The sequence below is a fragment of the Panthera pardus genome, unplaced genomic scaffold (genome assembly GCF_024362965.1).
Source record: "Panthera pardus isolate Hobbes unplaced genomic scaffold, ASM2436296v1 HiC_scaffold_17, whole genome shotgun sequence".
In the NCBI taxonomy this organism is placed as follows: domain Eukaryota; kingdom Metazoa; phylum Chordata; class Mammalia; order Carnivora; family Felidae; genus Panthera; species Panthera pardus.
The window spans coordinates 95137891-95157577 of NW_026526732.1; the positions used below are offsets into that span (position 1 = coordinate 95137891).

At 35.6% G+C, this 19687-nt stretch overlaps 1 protein-coding gene across 15 annotated transcripts in view; it reads left to right on the top strand.

The window, feature by feature from the left end:
• The window catches only part of KHDRBS2 (KH RNA binding domain containing, signal transduction associated 2), a 626804-nt gene that overhangs the window by 297037 nt on the left and 310080 nt on the right, over nucleotides 1-19687 (top strand). For all 15 annotated transcript variants that reach the window (XR_008422979.1, XR_008422982.1, XR_008422981.1 and 12 more), the window contains exon 4: nucleotides 807-953. Coding sequence is in view for 7 of the 15 variants with exons in the window: in XM_053904773.1 (XP_053760748.1) it covers nucleotides 807-953 (147 nt within the window). In the remaining 8 variants the exon portion in view is untranslated. The remainder of the gene's footprint in view (nucleotides 1-806; nucleotides 954-19687) is intronic.

Here is a 19687-nt window from a genome sequence, read left to right on the forward strand (position 1 = left end):
AATGTGTAAGGTTATTGTGATATTAGAGATGATACACATCAAATACCCGGCACACGTTAGCAAAGTATATGGAATTGTGTGCTGATTTGCTCTGTACCTGTGCTGTATTAATCGGGATACAATAATCGCTTGGGTACAGTACTAGAAAAAATCTGATCTAATAGAAATATGTTGTTGGTTAAGCTGAGGATACATAGCTCATGCAGAATCAATGCCAACATAATACTTAACCACCATCCTTTTAATGTACTCCTATTGACCAAAATGCAGCAGCAAACAATTGAGAAGATGTGAGTATGAAGCTAGATGACAATCTGGGCCAGTGGGGACATAGCCTGGGATATAAACCTTGGTTTTCCATACTTTAATGGTGAGCAAGTAACCTTTTCACCACTTCTCAAAAACTGGCTAGAACGTTCTGGTTTTCTCAAAGAACAGTTATAATCTTTAGTTTATTTTCTGAAAATTTTATTCGTCACGCACAAAAATAACCCTTTTCTTCCACAACTGAGTGTTGTACACTGAAAAATTAATGGCATTTCTGTAACTTCTTTTCAGGGGCTTAGCATTTTCATTTAGCTGATTAAAATCTATTGCAGATGATAATTATGCCAGCTTTTAAAAAAAATCATTCAAACACTCAAAAATGATTTTAAAATCTTTAAATGTACCAGATTTTTATTTCTCAGAGGGTTTCTACTTACAGAAAATTTGCTTAGATTATTCCCTTTTGTCATATTCTAAGTAAATGTTAAATCAGTGCAAAATGGGTGGATTTGTATTTCTAAAAATAACCTCTTTCACAGGAAGAAGAATTAAGGAAGAGTGGGGAAGCCAAGTATGCCCACTTGAGTGATGAACTTCATGTATTAATTGAAGTGTTTGCTCCACCTGGGGAAGCTTATTCACGAATGAGTCATGCACTGGAAGAGATTAAAAAATTCCTGGTTCCTGTAAGTGTCTTTCCTTTTTCGCAAAATTGTTTCTCATAAGCTTTTTAAAATGTGCCTTTGATATTCACTGACTTTCTAGACAGAAAGTCATACTGCAAACTAATTATTTGTTGAGTTGATAAGAAGGTTAAAAAAAAAAAAAAGAATACAACAAATGCTTAGCGTAGGACCTGGCATGTTGTCATCACATAATGATGGTTTGACAGTGTCCTCAGTATATCGCATGCCATACACCAGTTCATGGTTATGAAGAATAAGACAATTAACATAATTATATATATATAATTGAAGTTGTATACTTTTCTCTTGTGTCTTAATCACTTGGTAGTTGACATGTATTCTTGGCAATTTTTAATTAATAGAGAAAGCAGATGTAATGGGACAGGAAAGATTAAATATGTAATATCTGTAACAAGACAATGATGTTATTTGAAAATATCAAATGCATTCTTATCTGACATTATGCCAGGTGTTTACTCATTATAAAACACCATGTCAAATAATCAATATTAATAGAGCCAGACATTTGTTGACCTCAAACAAAAATTGGGAAAATAAACTCATTGCGCTCTATGAGAGCACCAGAGAGCATTCATTTAGTAAGGCAGCAAATTCAGGGTTGCACATTGGATAGAATTCTCTACTGATTTTCTAAGAAATAGAGGAAGGTTAAATGAATGAAGCTTTTATAAAGGTTGACAATTTAGCATTCTAGGAAGAGGTCATTCAAATAGAAATCTTGGCATCAGGCTTAGAGCTGGGAATAGGATAATTGGAAGAGAATGCTGAGTAAAGTTTTCTGGAGTGCCTGGGCAGAAGTCTTTGGCAGAGGAAGAAGACAGTAGCTAAGATTAATCTGTTCAATGAAGGAACACTGTAGATTTCTAAAGTAAGCAATAAATTCAGAGGAAATGGTGGGTAAGATCCATTGATTGGCAGTGATTTTGAGAATGGGAAAAGAGAAGAAGAAAAACAGAATTTCAGAATGTAAAAACATCAATATCTAACCACATAATGTATTTATATGCTCAGTTTAAAAATTTCTTTCGAGACAAGGTTATAGAATAATCCCATACCACTCTGTTTGTTCCCTAACTATATATGCACACAGAATTTCTGCACAATTTATTATCTGGTGCTTATCAAAACACCTTCCTAAACAGATCCCATATTTCATAATCATAAGGATGCTATATTCTTCTTCCATCTGCCTCCAAACTAAATGCCTAGCTGTTGGGTACACGACTTTCCTATATTTAGCTCAGATCAGACCTCTAGTGATATAGGTGGTGTAGGAAAAGGCTAAGACTACTGATATTACTAACTCATTTCATGCCTATAGACAGATAATTTAAATTCTCATAGCTTCAGCTTATTCATCTTTAAAAAGAAGATAGGGGCACCTGGGTGGCTCAGTCGGTTGGGCGTCCAACTTCGGCTCAGGTCATGATCTCACCATCCGTGGGTTCAAGACCCGCATCGGGATCTATGCTGACAGCTCAGAGCCTGGAGCCTGCTTAGGATCCTGTGTCTCCCTCTCTCTCTGCCCCTACCCCGCTCAAGCTCTGTCTCTGTCTCTGTCTCTGTCTCTCTCAAAAATAAATAAACATTAAAAAAATAATAAAAATGTAAAAAATAAAAAAAGGTAATTATAAGTGACCTCTATCACAGTTTTTATGAATATTAAATAGGGTAATGCATATGAAAGGACAGAAAATTATCAAGCACTATATAAATGGATGTTTTCAATCTGTTGTATTATAGTAGGTAGAATCTTGGGATAACTTTTTGAACTTATATGTAGAAATTTGAAGTTATATGTAGAAATTTGATGAAATATGTAAGATGAAATGCTATTTCATTGCTACATATATATAGATCCTAAGTTGTAGACTAGGTTAACCCTATTTTACTATAAAAGCCAGTATTACATCTCATTTACATTTTCAGCCTTGTGATGCCTGTAATCATTTCATTTATAACTTATCCACTAAAATATATACTCCATGAGGGCAGGGCTGGTAATGTCTGTCTTATATTCCCATCATTCAGCATTGTGCATGGCACAATTTGTTTGAGAGTCTGACTGATGGAATGGCTGATTAATAGGCACCAGCAGTGATGCAGATATAAATAGCTATTAGGTCAGGTTGGGGGAATAGTACCTCACAATTAAGATTCTCTCTCTGTACACATCCAGATGAAGACCAAAAATCTCACATTGGCTAGCGTGACCTGTTCTTGCCTGTCTCTGGGATTTTATCTCTGCCTGTCCAGCTGCTCACTTTCTGTGCTCCAGATATGCTGGCTTCTGTTCATCCTGTATTCCAGGCTCTCCAGGGTCAGTCCTCACTAAGGCCTTTCAAGATTCTTCTCCAGAATACTGACACGCCTGTCATTCAGATCTCAGCTCACAAGTTAGCAATGCAGGAATTTCTTTCCTGACCACACGGTCCAAAGTAACCTCCCTACATTTGGACAGTCCTATTATATTTTGTTCACAATATCACTGGCTGCCTGATTTAACAGTGCAATTCACTGTTTTGTTATGTTTTAGCTCTCTTTGCCTACTTATTTTCCTCATAGCTCTTATAAACTATTATACATATATATAATACATATATTATATATATATACACACACATAAATATATTACTTATTTGTTTATTATTGGTTTTCCTGCTAAAATATAAATGTCATTAGGGCGGATATTGTCTAGCTTCACTGCTTTATTCTCTTAATTTGAACAATGCCAGGCATGTGGAAAGTAAATAAATATTTTTTAGAGGTGCGTGGGTGGCTCAGTGGGCTAAGCATCTTGGTTTCTGCTCAAGTCATGATCTCAAGGTTCGTGAGTTCAAGCCCCACATTGGTCTCTGCGCTGACAGTGTGATTCTCTCTCTCCCTCTCTCTGCCTCCCCCACTTGTGCTGTCTCTGTCTCTTTCAAAAATAAATGAATAAACTTAAATTTTTATTTTATTTATTTTATTTTTATTTTTTAATATAATTTATTGACAAATTGGTTTTCATACAACACACAGTGCTCACCCCAACAAATGCCCTCCTCAATGCCCATCACCCACTTTCCCCTCTTCCCCAACCCCCATCAACTCTCAGTTTATTCTCAGTATCCAAGGGTCTTTTATGGTTTGCCTCCCTTCCTCTCTGTAACTTTCTTTCCCCCTCCCACTCCCCTATGGTCTTCTGTTAAGTTTCTCAAGATCCACCTATGAGTGAAAATATATGGTATCTGTCTTTCTCTGACGGACTTATTTCACTTAGCAAAACAACAATAGCCAAAGTATGGAAAGAGCCTAAATGTCTATCAACTGACAAATGGGTAAAGAAGATGTGGTTTATACATATAATAGAATACTACTTGGCAATAAAAAAAACAATTTTAATACATAAATATTTTTATATGGGTGAATGGGTGAATAAATGATGGAATGAATAAGCTTTTAAAAAATAAATAACCTGGGGCTCCTGGGTGACTCAGTGGGTTAAGTGTCTGACTTCAGGTCATGTCATGATCTCACAGGTTGTGGGTTCGAGCCCCACATCGGGCCCTGTGCTGACAGCTCAGAGCCTGGAGCCTGCTTCAGATTCTGTGTCTCCCTCTCTCTCTGTCCCTCCCCAACTCATGCTCTGTCTCTATCTCTCAAAAATAAACATTAAAATTTTTTTTTTAAATAAATAACTCTTCTGGTATCTCTCAATGTTGTATTAGCAGATTTTACAATCAGTGAAAGTCCTTCTACTTGATAAATTTTTCCCATTTGCCTTGTTTGCCTTAGCACCAGGCAAAGGATGGCGACTGTCTACTTCATCCTTCACCATAACCAGGGAGGCAAACATGAACAACCAGTTCTTTTGTTATTATAAAAAATTACTTGGTGATCCAAGTTTCTTTTGACATTTGATATTAAAGTCTACAGAAATGCTAACATATCAGGACATTAAAATTTACCAATATAGGAAGTGAAGAATTATAGCCAGTCAGAGGCATGCTAGAACTACCTAGAAAGCTAATGTAGACTAAGATACTCGAGTCCCACTGCCATCTAATTCCTCTATGAAATGGAGTGTCTTTCCATGGTCAGATTTTTATATTCCTCCCCCACCCCAACATTTCTTTTCTTTTTTTTATTTTGAGACAGAGAGAGAGAGAGAGAGAGAGAGAGAGAGAGGGAATGAGTAGAGGAGGGGCAGAGAGAGAGGGAGAGAGAATCTCAAGCAGATTCCACACTCATTGCAGAGCCTGATGCAAGGCTCGATCGCACGAACCTGAGATCATGACCTGAGCCAAAATCAAGAGTCAAACACTCAACTGACTGAGCCACCCAGGTACCCCCCACCCCAACATTTACCCAGTGTGCCCTATATCCAGAGGTTGTAATTGTCCAAGACTGCTGACTTGAGAACATACAACTCCTCATGAAATGTCTACATGTTGTAAGATGTTGTAAAGCAACAGAGTTTTAGTACTTTAAATGAATTGTTAAAGGCAAAATAATTATTATTACCTTGGGAGAAAATTTCTAACTTGTTGATTTCCATCTAGTTACTAGTCTTATCAAAACAAGTTGAGAGGCAGGTCAATAAAACATCAATAAATTGCATTTTCCTAATTTTAAATCTCTAATACTTTGAGCAGATACTCTATTAAAGTTTTCATCTATTGCTAATATTTCTTACAAATACAGATTAGGCAAATTAAATTGATTGACAAATAGTGACAAAAAGCATATAAAATCCTAAACTAATATATGTTTCAATAATGTTAATGCCCTTCTCTTCCCTTATAGTGTATAAAGGGGTAACCAAATATTGTCCTTATTAGTAGTAGTAGTAGTAGTAGTACTTTCTTTTATGTTCAGGCACTAAGACTGCCACGTATGGTTGTGCCTTGCCCAATGCTAGGGGACAACATTTACATTGTAGTTTGCGAATGAGACCCCCTGTTATCCTTGAATTCAACTTCCCTTTTTCCAACCCTAGTCATCAGATTTCCTTAAAATAATGATGCTGTATTTCATTTTCCTAAATCAGTTAAAATCACCTTCAAATAAGTTGAATTAGGAAGTTTTACTTGTGCTTAATAATCAACTTGTGATTGAAGCATAGCACATTGTCTCATAATTAGAATTTATGAAGTTTCAGCAAATTCTGCTCATTGAATGTGAGTTTATTCATTCATATTTTGTTTTTTGGGGGTTTTTTGATGTTTATTTATTTTGAGAGAAAGAGAGAGAAAGAACACACCAGAGCAGGAGAGGGGCAGTGAGAGAGGGAAAGAGAGAGAATCCCAAGCAGGCTCTGCACTGACAGCATTGAGCCCAACGTGGGGCTTGAACTCATGACCCGTGAGATCATGACCTGAGCCAAAGTTGGAAGATCAACTGATCAAGCTACCCAGGTGCCCCCATTCTTTCATAGAAAAGATGAAAGGATGGGTTTCCACACAAACAGGAAATTAGATATGTGTCACAGGTAACAAAGAGATTACTTTGTTACCAGCTCAAGAGTTAGTTGTTGACAGAATTAAGAGATCACAATATTCATTTCTACCAAGCCTAGTCATGGCCTCAGAATCTTTCTCAGTGCAGTATGCTAAACATCACTATAATATTAACAGAGCTGACAGAATTTGAAAAGTATTTGTCATACCTGGAATATGCCTTTAATGATCATTATTAGAAATTTGTATCATTTAAAGAAAAAGCATTATACATACATATATATATGCACATATATATATATAGATAGAATAGACTACAACATAGACTACATTATATTGTACATTAGTAAAGAATAGAATATATTAAAACAATTCAACATAGAAAAAAATGCATCATTCCAGGTTGTTTCTTTCCTGCATCAGATTGGATGTATGTCTTGGTGACAGTAGTGATTCTCCAAATGGGGCAATTATCATTTCTGGTTTGAGATTAGAAACCTGTGTAGGAAACCTCTCAAGAATGTGACTATGGAGGAAAAGTAAATTCTTTCCCTCTTTGTAGTAAAAGCAAAGAGAGGATATTCTTGCCTTCTCTTCCTCAAAGACTATAATCCTAGCTCTGACATGGGAAAATGGCACTGATTGCTTAATATTAACAATCATACAGGAAAGCAAATAAAAAGAAAATGGAAAAGAAAAGAAAAGCAGGGCATTTTTCAATCTAGGAGATAGAATATCTAAAACTTTCAAGCATTGAAAAAAATTTTATAAAATTTTGAAAGATTATAAACCTAAGGATGTGTCCCTGAAATGCATGTTATAATTTGATAAAAAGTGGTAATTTGGGCACAGTCTTTTATACAAGTGAATATGTAGGGAAAATGATGTATTAAGTAAAAACCCACCAGTCAACAAAAGTACCGTTGGTAGTTGGCAAGACCTATAGACAAGGTGGGGGATGGCAGCTACATTTTGCCTGGCTGATGACAGCAGTTCAGCTTGTATAGCAACAACATCCTATAGGCAAGATAATGATCAGTAAGAGAATAAAAAAATAAAATTCAATGCAGAGAAGGAAACAGAGTCCACACCTGGGTATCATTTCTTCATTGTTGTGGTGGTTGTTAAAATGTTATCAAGAGGTTCCTCAAATTACTCTCTTCAAAACCAGTTAATTCTCTTTTCTCTCTCATAATAGTGTGGCAACTGATAGCACTAAGCACAAAGCCACATGTATTTATGTAATTATTACTTGCTCAGAAATTGTAATGCCCCCGATTTCGAATCCGAGAGACCACCAAGGAGCTGATACCGATGCAAATGCACGAGGGTTTATTTGCAAGCTCGAGCTTGGGCCCAAGTATACCCGACACAGCGGAGCAGGGACTTGGACCCCTAGGTTAAAAGGTGTAGCAGTTTTATAGGGGCCAGTGGCCAATGAGATTGTAACACACACAGAAAGTTGCATAGTCATGCCAGTCCACACGCAGGTGGCCAATTGAATTACAATTTACCCTATAGTAACTGTTTGAACTAGCCTATTATCACTCTGGTCAGAATTGGCATGCAAGTTTGGCAGGCAAAAGGCGGGGTTTATGAATTGGTGCACAAGTTTGGCGGGCAAAAGGTGGGGTTTACATTCTTTGGAGGTTAAGGGTTCTGCATTCCTATTTGAGCCGGTTTCCAGTAAGGGTGTGCTCAGCGGCTTGACTAGGGTGGGGGAGTGTCTTAAGCAATAAGTAGGTCATGTGGGGGTTATACATGAGATGGTGGGTGTAGCAGAAAATGGAGTTAGTCTTGCTCTGCTTGTCCAGGGGTAGGGGATTTTTGTTAAATTCCTTGGATCCCACAAAATGTTTCCTGTATTGCTGTAGTACTAGGATCATAATCTGATTATATTTGGAGAAATTTATAATCATCTAACATTAAGTATTTCTCCTTATCTGGTAAGTTGTAATAGATAATACAGACCTGTGACTTAGAAAATAATTAAAATTATTACTTGTTCTTAGAACAGAACTAATAATTTTTATTATGTAATTATAACATTAATTATAATAACATATAATTAATAAGAATGACATTGTAATAATACAGTTTATTATTGTTGTTGCTGAAACCAGGGCCACTTTACTATTGCTAACTGATTGGCATAAACTGAAAGACAGATAAAAAGAAGAGTGGATAATTATTTGAGTTTGATTTTCCGCAAACCCTAATACAAGTATCTTCTTACTCTTCATAATACAAATAATCAAATGTTCACTTTATGAATCTAGGGTCAGGGTGTGATCATCTCCTTTCTATCTTAAGAAACAATTTGTCACTAATTATTTCTGGTCTCATTTGATGTCAGAGATCTGAATTCTCCAAACACATTCTTTTTAGGAGTTTTTATTATTTTTTAAATGCCCTGCATTCTTCTCTTGTTTCTATCACCACCTTGGTTTCAACTTGATGATTTACTTCTTCCCCATTAACTGACATTAAATCACAATAATTGCTTTTGCAATTCCAAGTTTAGTCATTAACATGAAGGCTTAGCAACATTCCTAAGGTTATTTGTGTTATTAAAGATATGTGATTCCTAAGGATACAGGTTTAATCTCCAAGGCAAAAAATCTTTACCTCTTAACTTCATCTGATTCTTATTAGTATAAGGAAATTTGTAGAGGATCAAATAAAAATTTTATATTATATTCAGAACATTTACTGAATGTTAATCCTACATTTGTACACAGGTACATAACAAACATATGCCAACACTGACCTGCAAATACTTTTAGAGATGGCAACAACTTTAAAAGACTCGTGACTATTGAAGAATTTGGTACAAAAAAAAAAAGAATCCAGGGAGAAAAGTAGCTAAAAAATCAGAATCTGTTAAATAAAGTATATAATTTTTAGCTGAAGAGTATAAATAAGTAATATCAATGGTCTAATCAATGCAAGGCAGAAGGTTTGTTTAAATACAATTCAACAAATATTTTTGAACGTCAAATATATGCTAGGCATGGTTCTAGGAATTTGTGTCACATCGGTCACTGCCCCTGTGGAATTTATGGAAGCTATTTTCAAGATTTGAAAGATAAATATTATGGAGACGTATTTAAGAGAGAATGGAAAATGGGAGACCAGATTGGATAATAATGACAATATGGACAGTACTAATGACAGACCAGGCAATGTTGATCAAAAAGAAAGTGTTAATTCTAGAGTCCAGAAAAAATGAGAATTACTTCCTAGGAGCGGTTCAAGATGACAGTGTAGGAAGATCCTGAGCTCACAGTCTCCTGTGAACACAACAGATTTATCATGACATATGGAATAATTTACTCAGAAAAATATCTGAAACCTGGATGACTGATGCCTCCACAATAAAGGACAAAAGGGTGGTGTCAAAATGGATAGGAGAGGCAGAGACACAGTCTTGCCAGGAAAAATTGCACTCTAGGCATAACAATCCACAATTAGGAGAGATCTCAAAAATGCAGACATTTTCCTTGAGAAGTGAAGGTCTGTGCTCCACGTCAAGCACTCCCACCCCTAGATTTTGTTCAGGACAGATGAGCCCCCCAAAACCTTCAGGCAGTTGTCCAAGAAAGCAATAGAACTGTAGGAAATGGAGAACCCACTCTTAAAGGGCTCACACATAGACTGACTCATCCCAGGACTTAGCATAAAAATGCAAACTGGATAAGCACTTGGACCATGTGTGAAGGACAACTACTTACTAATCTTGGGGTGTCTGCTGACGAAGCAGGAGCTTGTTGGAACTCTCTCTGGGACAGAGACACTAGCATATGCCATTTTTGTGATTTCATTCTAACTTGCTAATGCTGGCACTGGCAGGCATCATTTTGGAACTTTCCTCTAGCCTGTTACTGCTGTGAGATATGGTTCTTGGAAAAGATAAACAAAAGTGACAAACTTTTAGTTATACTCACCAGTAAAAATAGAGAGGACTCAAATAAAATCAGATGTGAAAGTTACAACTTTATCACAGAAATACAAAGAATCATAAGAAAGTACTACAATTATATGCCAACAAATCAGACAAATAGATAAGTTCCTAGAAACACACAATCCTCCCAGACTGAACCATGAAGTAACAAAAAATATGAGTAGGCCAATTTCTAACAAAGAGATAAAATCTGATCAAAAATTTCTCAACAAACAAAAGTCTCAAGATCAGACAGTTGCACTGATGAATTCTACCCAACATTCAAAGATTTAATATTTATCTTCCTCAAATTCTTCCAAAAAATTGAGGAGAAAACAATGCCTCTAAATCCAATTTTTGAGGCCAGCATTACTCTGATACCAAACTAGACAAGGACACACACACACACACACACACACACACACACACACACACACAGAAGAAGAAAGAAAGAAAATTACAGGCCAGTATCCCCGATGAACATAGATGTGAAAATCCTCAACAAAATATTAGCAAACCTAATTCAGCGGTACATTAAAGGGATCATACACCATGATCAAAGGGGATTTATTCTAGGGATGCAAGGATGGTTTGACATCTGTAAATCAATCAGTGTGATATTTCATGTTAACAACAAAAAAGGATAAAAATCATATGACAATCTCAGTAGATGCAGAAAGAGAATTTGACAAAATTCAATATCGATTTATGATAAAAACTCTTAACAAATGGGTATAGAGGCAAACTTCGTAAACATAATATAGGCCATATATGACATATCCACAGCTAACATCATACGCTGGTGAAAAACTGACCGTTTTTCCTTGAAGATGAGGAATAAGACAAGGATGCCTGTTCTTGCCACTTTTATTCAACATAGTATTGGAAGGCCTAGCCACAGGAATAAGACAGGAAATTGAAATAAAAGTCATCCAAAGCAGAAAGGAAAGGAAAAACTCACTATTTGCAAATGACATGGTACTGTATATAGACAACCCTAAAGTCTTCACCAAAAAAAAAAAAAAAATGTTAGAACTAATAAATGAATTCAGCAAAGTTGTAGGATACAAAACCAATATACACTAATAATAAGCTATTATATAATTACATATATATAGTTATAAATATATATATAATAGTGTATATGTATAATATATATTTATAATAGTGTATATAATTATATATACTAATAACAAGCTATAAGAAAGAGAAATTTTGAAAGCAAGTCTATTGCTTTATAAAGAATAAGTACGTAAGAATAAATTTAACCAAGGAGGTGAAATATCTGTACTGAAAACTCTAGGACACAGATGAGATAAATTGAAGACATAATAAATGGAAAGATATTCTGTGCTCGTATATTGGAAGAATTAATATTGTTAAAATGTTCATACTACCTAAAGCAATCTACAAATTCAGTGCAATCCCTGTCAAAGTTCCAATTGCATTTTTCACAGAAGTTGAGGAAAGAATTTTAAAATTTCTATGGAGCTGCAGAAGATTCCAATACCCAAAGCAATCTTGAAAAAGAATAACAAAGCTAGAGGTATCACACTCCCTGATTTCAAACTATACTACAAAGCTATAGTAATCAAAACAGTATGGTCTTGGCATAAAAACAGATAGATAAGTGGAATAGAATTGAGATCCCTGAAAAACAAACAAACCACAAACATATGAACAATTAATTTACAACAAAGGAGCCAAGAACATCAAATGGTGAAAGGGCAATCTCTTTAATAAATGGGGCTGGGAAAACTGGACAGTTATATGCAAAAGAATGAAATTTGGCCACTGTCTTACATCATATTCAAAAATTAACTCAAAATGGATTAAAGACTTGAATGTAAGACCAATATACATAAATTCCTAGAAGAAGTGGTAAGCTTCTTGACATCAGTCTAAGCAACATGTTTGTGGATCTGACTCAAGGCAAGGCAAACAGATGTAAAAGTAAATGAATGGCACTATTTCAAACTAAAAAACTTATGCACAGCAAAGGAAACTATCAAAATGAAAAAGCAAAATGAAAAGACAACCTATTAAATGGGAGAAAATATTTGCAAGTCATATATCTTATAAGGAACTGATCTCCAAAGTATATGAGGAACTCATATAACTCAACAACAAAAAACAAACAAACAAACAACCATATCAAAAAATGGACAGAGGATCCGAATAGACATTTTTCCAAAGAAGACATACAGATAGTCAACAGGCACATTAAAAGATGTTAAACATCAGTAATTGTTAGGAAATTCAAATTAAAACCATAATGAGATACAACCTCACACCTGTTAGAATGACTTATCAAACAGACAAGAAATAACAACTTTTGGAGAGGATGTGGAGAACAGAGAACCTTCATGCACTGTTAGTGGGAATGTAAGTTAGTATAGTCCATATGGAAAACAGTATGGAGATTTCTGAAAATATTAAGAACAGATCTACCATATGATGCTGTTATTCCACTTCTGAGAATTTACCTAAAGAATGTGAAAATACTAACTGGAAGAGATATATGCATCTCTATGTTTATTGCAGCATTATTTACAATAGCCAAGACACAGAAACAACTGCAGTGTTCATTCATGAATGAATGGATAAAGGGAATGTATTATATTTATATATAATGGAGTACTACTCAGCTATAAAGAAGGATGAAATTCTGCCTTTTGCAACAACCTGGGTGGACCTGGAGTGTATGGTGTTAGCTGAAATAAGTCAGATGGAAAAAGACAAATACCAGAGGATTTCATTCATATGTGGAATCTGGAAAACAAAACAGATAAGCAAACAAAACAATACAAAAACTCACAGATAGAACAGATTGTTACCAGAGTGGAAGGATGTTGTTAGGTGGGAAAAATGTGTGAAGGGGGCCGATTGTATGGTGATGGATGGTAATTACACCTGTGGTAGTGATCACTTTGCAGTATATACATTTATCAAATTACAGTGTTGTATACCTGAAACTTATATAATGTTATATTCCAGTTGATCTCAATTTAAAAAAAAAAAGGAAAATCAATTGCATACAAGGAATACTACCATACAGACAAGAGTCGGTTATTCAGTGAGACCAAGAGACTCCAAAAGAGAGAATTGGGACAGGGGTCTGAGGTGAAGAGTGTATGAAGAAAGAGAAAGAGCGTGTTTTCATTAGTTTCTTGAAGGTGTTGGTGACCCACAGTTAAAGAGTCTATTTCGTAATGAATATTTTTTAAATGCAACAAGAAAAAAGTAGAGAATGGCATATTCTAAAACTTATAGTTTTTGCAAAATCATGTATTTCTGAAATTATCTTCAACTTCTGTTCTAGCAATTAGTTTTTACTTCTCAAATAGCTTATTTTGCAGCTACATAAGATACAATGTAAGCTTATTTTGAATTGCTCTTCTTTGATTAACTGATCTCATTTCATGTTCAGCAAACTGCAATGGAAATATATTGATTCCCGTTGAGAATATTCGAACTAGATATCCAGGGAACTTGGAAGAATCCTTACTCTTCTAAGAAATATATCTTTTATATCATCTCTAATCTTTGTTTTTTGTCCTTTCTCTGTCTGTTGCACCCAATTTCTCTACATAGTGTATGTGAAGATGCATATACAGGTGACCCTTGTACAATGTGGGGGAGGGGTGTCATCTCCACCATGTAGTTGAAATTTTGTGTATAATTTTTAACTCCCCCAAACTTAATTACTAGCATCCTACTGTTGACCAGAACCCTTACTGATAACATAGTCAATTAACACATATTTTGTATGTTTTATATACTATATACTGTACTCTTACAATAAAGTAAGCCAGAGAAGAGAAAAAGTTATTAAGAAAATCACAATCATAATATAAGAAATTACATTACATTTATATGTACTGTGTTAACCAAAAAACAACAAAAAAAACATATATAAGTGGACCTGTGCAGTTCAAACTCATGTTGTTCAAGGGTCACTGTACAACTCCTTAAAGGACAAATAGAAGTGGGTTACTGGATGTTCTGTCCTCAGTATTGTACAAATAGGAATTGGTTTTATTTTTCTGTAACTACGTCATTTCTTATTCATTACCAACAGTTGGAGCAAATCACAGCTTTCCACTCATCCTCCTATAAAAAGAGTTTCAACTTGGGGCTTCTGGGTGGCTCAGTTGGTTGAGCAGCCCACTTCGGCTCAGGTCATGATCTCGCAGTTTTTGTGGCTTCCAGCCCTGCGTCGGCTCTGTGCTGACAGCTCAGAGCCTGGAGCCTGCTTCGGATTGTGTGTCTCTCTCTGCCCCTCCCCTGCTCATGCTCTGTCTCTCTCTGTCTCAAAAATAAATATAAGCATTAAAAAAAAATAAGAGTCTTAATTTATACAATTTTAAGTCCAGTTAGTTCTAATTTATGATTTCAATTTCAAGTCCAGTTCAAACCTCCACTCCTCCCTGAATTTACAGTTTGGGAGTAGCAGTGGGAAGGGAGGCGTGGTCTATTCGTTTATCTCCTCCCACTTTCTCCATGCTCCAACTTCTAGTGCTCCTAGAGCTCCGTGAATGGTCTTGGAGATAAGGTAGGAAGTGATAGGAAATTAGAGCAAGATGGGCTATAAAACTGGTCCTGTGGTAATTTGGTTGGTTTGGTTGGTTTGAGTTATTTGTCATTTTCCTCTGATGAGATTTATGGATGATAGACTAGTATTGTTGCCATTCCTCAAATAACTTGCCTTCTTCTTTTCAGCTGAGCATGTCTGGGAAGAGCACAGGGATCTGATGTGCAGTCCTTTTCTCTCAGAGGTGTCTTGATGCTATTCTCCCATCTTCTTGCTTCCAGGGTTGCCTGTGAGCTTTGTCCTGTGTACCTAATATCTTCATTCTCTCTGAGAACTTGAAGGGTTATTGTACCTTGTCCTTGGGGTTGAAGAATTTTACCAGAATATGCTGAAGCTGGCTCTTTTCTCATCATCTAGGCCTGGAAATCAGTAAACTCTTTCATTTCATAGTGGCATTAGGTCTTCCTTTCAGGGAAATTATCTCCCTAGTATTTGTAATATTTCTTTTCTCTACAATTTTCCTTTTTATTCCTTGGTAATTCCTACACCTTATGGCAAGTCTCCTGAATCTTTTTCTTTTTTTTTTTTTTTTCAGTTGTCTTTTGCTATCAATTTGCATCCTCTTCTCATTTTGTTCATGTGTCCATATGGTCTTCTAAGCCACAAATTTAGGATTTAGCAATGATGATGCTGTCTTCCATTCCCTTGAATTGTTTACATGGAATCATGCAGATATTGTGCTTACTTTTTTTGTTTTGTTTTGTATCTTTAGAAAATACTATAACTGTCTTGGCTTAGGTATTTCTTCTGTTCTTCTGTCTAGGTTTGTTTCTATCCTCTCTGGCAGCTTTATTTCACTGGACAGGTTTTCTGACTGCTCTTACTCTCTCCAGATGCTCTTTCCATTTTTTTTCTTTCTTTCTATCTTGATGTAGGCCTGTTTTTTAGGTACCATTAGTAATCACCAGTCCTCCAAAGCGTTAGAAAGTACATCAGTCTTCCCCACTTGGACCAAAAATGTAGAACTAGGCAGGCCACCAAAAACTTGGTGAGAACTTGAAAAATACCTTTGTGTTCTCCAGTCTCTTTTGACCTTCCCAGACTCGAGGGCTCATTCATTCTGGTTCTTCTTAGCCTCTTGCTGGCAGGGAGAATAGGCCTACTCAAAGCAAGTCTGTGCAGCAACCTTATACTCAGATAAAGTATATATCTTTGCAAGCCAAATTCTTTCTCAAATATTCACTCTACCATTACCATTCTGGGGTTTTCCAGCCCTGGATTTCATGTACTCACTCAACCCACACCCACAATCAAGGCCTATGCCAGGCAGTTTTCTTACGTAGGTCTCTCAGAGAACTCAAAGCCTATCATGCATATGAGCTTCTGAGGGTCTCAGCCTTTATTTCAGCCAAAATATGCTAGTATGTTACAGTGGGTAAAGAAAGAGAAAGGCTCTGCATTTAGGTCACTATCTTCTCAGGATTACTAAGGTCTTCCACAGTTAGTTTAATGAGTTCTTTTTATATTTAGCATGTGGAAGAAATAATCCAATGTAACTTTATAGGTGCCAGACATTGGAGTTTGAACTCTGTATATCATGTGACAGTTCTAAGGTGAGTATTTTGTTTTGTAATGAACCAGAAATTACGTATTTAAAATACAGTACGATAATATATTCCACAAGAGAAAAAGCAGAGTATTCAATGAACATGTACCCCTATAAAGACCAGATACACAGTCATTTCCATATGCATTATACAGATGTTGTCAAGTTAATGTGCACAAATACTAGTGAAGTCCTTTCCTTAATGGTGGAAATATTAAGATAAACCTATTTGGGAATTCAGAGTATTCACTTAAGTGATAAATGTGTCAGTAACTATTCTTATTTGCCATTAATAGTCAATTATGAGTGTAATATTCATTTTACTATGGTTTTCGATAGAAAAAATAAAATGCTAATAGCTTATTTCTACTCTCTTGGTGTATATCTTTTACCAGAGATTTTTCTTTTGGGAAGAAACAGTGGCATTTGTTTAGAATCTATGACCTGCTAGGCATTCTGGTGGGTAGCTTATCGACATTACCTTTTGTGATCCTCATATAAGCCTAAGGGTGTATAATGCTTATGAGGAGGTTGAGCCTGAGCAAGATTGTGTAGCTGCATAAATAGCCTGAGTAGCATGGCATAATGAAACCCCCCTGACTTTAAAGCCCTAATTTTCTCACAACAGCGCATTGTTTTCCACATTAGACAATAAAAGAATAGAATGTTTAAGATTTGATCCAGTAGACCTCTGCATTTAATTACAAAGCTATTAATCGGCAACAAACTACACTTGAATAAAACACAGAAAATATCACCTTTGCATAGTTCCATTTGGTTTTTACCATTGGGTGTTTTGAGCTTCGAAGTCTGTGTGTGTGTGTGTGTGTGTGTGTGTGTGTGTGTGTATAAAATAATCACTTATGGTATTTCTATTTATAGAACCAATCATTGTTATTAATATTATATAACTATGGAAACTTGTCCCTTTTTAGGGCAAATTGCTTTGGAGATTCTTGAAAATCTCCAAAAGAGCAGTTTATTCTTAGATTGCTGCCATTTTCCAGATGCCCTTCATTTCTTTACTTTTTTCACTTTCTCTATTAGGAAATTATAACAAGAATAATAGAATCTTAGAATCTGTTTTGTTTCAACCACATCTTTGATCCCAGAGTCCACATTCTCCAACTAGTATTTATCTTTGTTTAGATCAAAATAAATTTTGAGCATACAGATTCCTATAATAATTTTACCCAACCTTATCAGTCCTATTAGCGAGGGCACATTGAAGATGATAGCAAACACCTCGTGGTATTAGCCCACTTACTAGGGTGAGTTCCATTTTATCTTCTCTTCCCTTCTTAGTACTAATTTATGTTTCATTTGAGAAGTTTGAGAAGCTTTAAAAAGACATGTTATAAGCAAGAGTAGATTTCAGAGTCAGAGTAAGATTCTTTTAAAAGTGAAAGGAGGACCGCCCATAAAGAGAAGTAGCCAACTACTCTCCTTAAACCCATATTTAAGCTACAGGTAGGACAAGGTTTTAGCTAAAATTAGTCTGCATGAAAAGTACAAACATTATGTTATTCCAAACGCATTTTTATTTTTTTAATTTATTTTTTATTGAAATTCCAGTTAGTTAACATATAGTGTAATATGAGTTTCAGGTATACAGAATAGTGATTCAACACTTCAGTACAACACCCAGTGCTCATCACAAGTGCCCTTCTTAATCCCCATCACCTATTTCACCTAACCTCTTACCCACCTTCCCTCTGGGAACCATCAGTTTGTTCTCTATAGTTAAAAGTCTGTTTTTTGGTGAGCCTTTCTCTTTTTTACCCCTATGATCATTTGTTTTGTTTCTTAAATTCCGCACGTGAGTGAATCATATGGTATTTGTCTTTCTCTGATTTATTTCACTCAGCATAATATTCTCTAGCTCCATGTCATTGCAAATGGCAAGATTTCATTTTTTTTTATGGCTGAGTAAATATTCCATTGTAAATATATACCATTTCTTCAGCATCCATTCATCAGTCAATGGACACTTGGGCTCTTCCCAATTTGGAAAGACCTATTTGGCTATTGTTTTTAGTCCTGCTATAAACAACACGGTACATGTATCCCTTTGAATTAGTATTTTTGTATTCTTTGGGCAAATACCTACTAGTGCAATTGCTGTATCATAGGGTAGTTATATTTTTAACTTTTTGAGGAACCTCCATCCTGGCAAACATATTTTTAAATATGAAACACACCTACTGTCTAAGAAATAAATAAAAGACCATGTATAAGAAATATGATTTACTTAAAAAAAATACTGAATTATTAGAATTAATAATTAGCTAGTAAGTCCACAAGTTTCTGATATAAAGAGGGTAACTCTTTCTCTAGAACCTAGATGCCCTAACCAAAATAGGGCAAAACACAGGTCATGCCTATAAGAATGATAATATCAACCTTGGGTTCTATGAGTAGATAGTCAACTTCAACTTCTATGAGCAGAGATAATCTTTTTTTCCAAAAATTCTTCATTTAGATGCTCTGCTACCCTGGAATTAAATCCAACCTAGAGAGCATTTTCTATGTTAAAGCTTTTATCCCCACACCTATATATTCATTTAATTCATTTCACATTCATTTAATTGTAGAGCTAGAAAGAATTTTTAAGTTCAGGGCAATTAATAGTTTCCAAAGCAATTTAGATTTTAATGGTTAGGAAGAAAATAATTGAAAATACTTCTTTTTTTTGCCAATCCCCTAAAAAATTTTCAGAGCCATGGGTTTCCAAAGAGGGTAGTTTGAAAACTACTGGTGGAATCTGACCCTCATTTACCAGTGAAGATACTAAAGGTGAGCATGGTTACCTGAGCTGTCCAAGGTCAGGCAGCAAAAGATGAATGGGTCAGATGCCTTCTTGTCAGGAAAATTATCAAAATATGAAGGCCCAATTGCTAAAGATCTCTCATGTTCTATCGGAGAGGATAAAACAAGTCACTTGCAGATGGCGATGGTTTAAGTTAGCATTAGGCTTCTCTGTATTTGAAGCATCCTATATGCCTATTTCTTGTCACACAGACAACTCTGACTTATTTTCTTTCAGTAAGTGTTTGCCAATATTATTTTTAGTGGCAAAGCAGGCACAGCTTTCCCTTCTCGTTCTTAGATGCTCATTAATTCAGTAATATCTTCATAAGTCTCTTCTACCTGGTAACTTCTTCCTTGCTTCTTTCTTATTTTCATGGC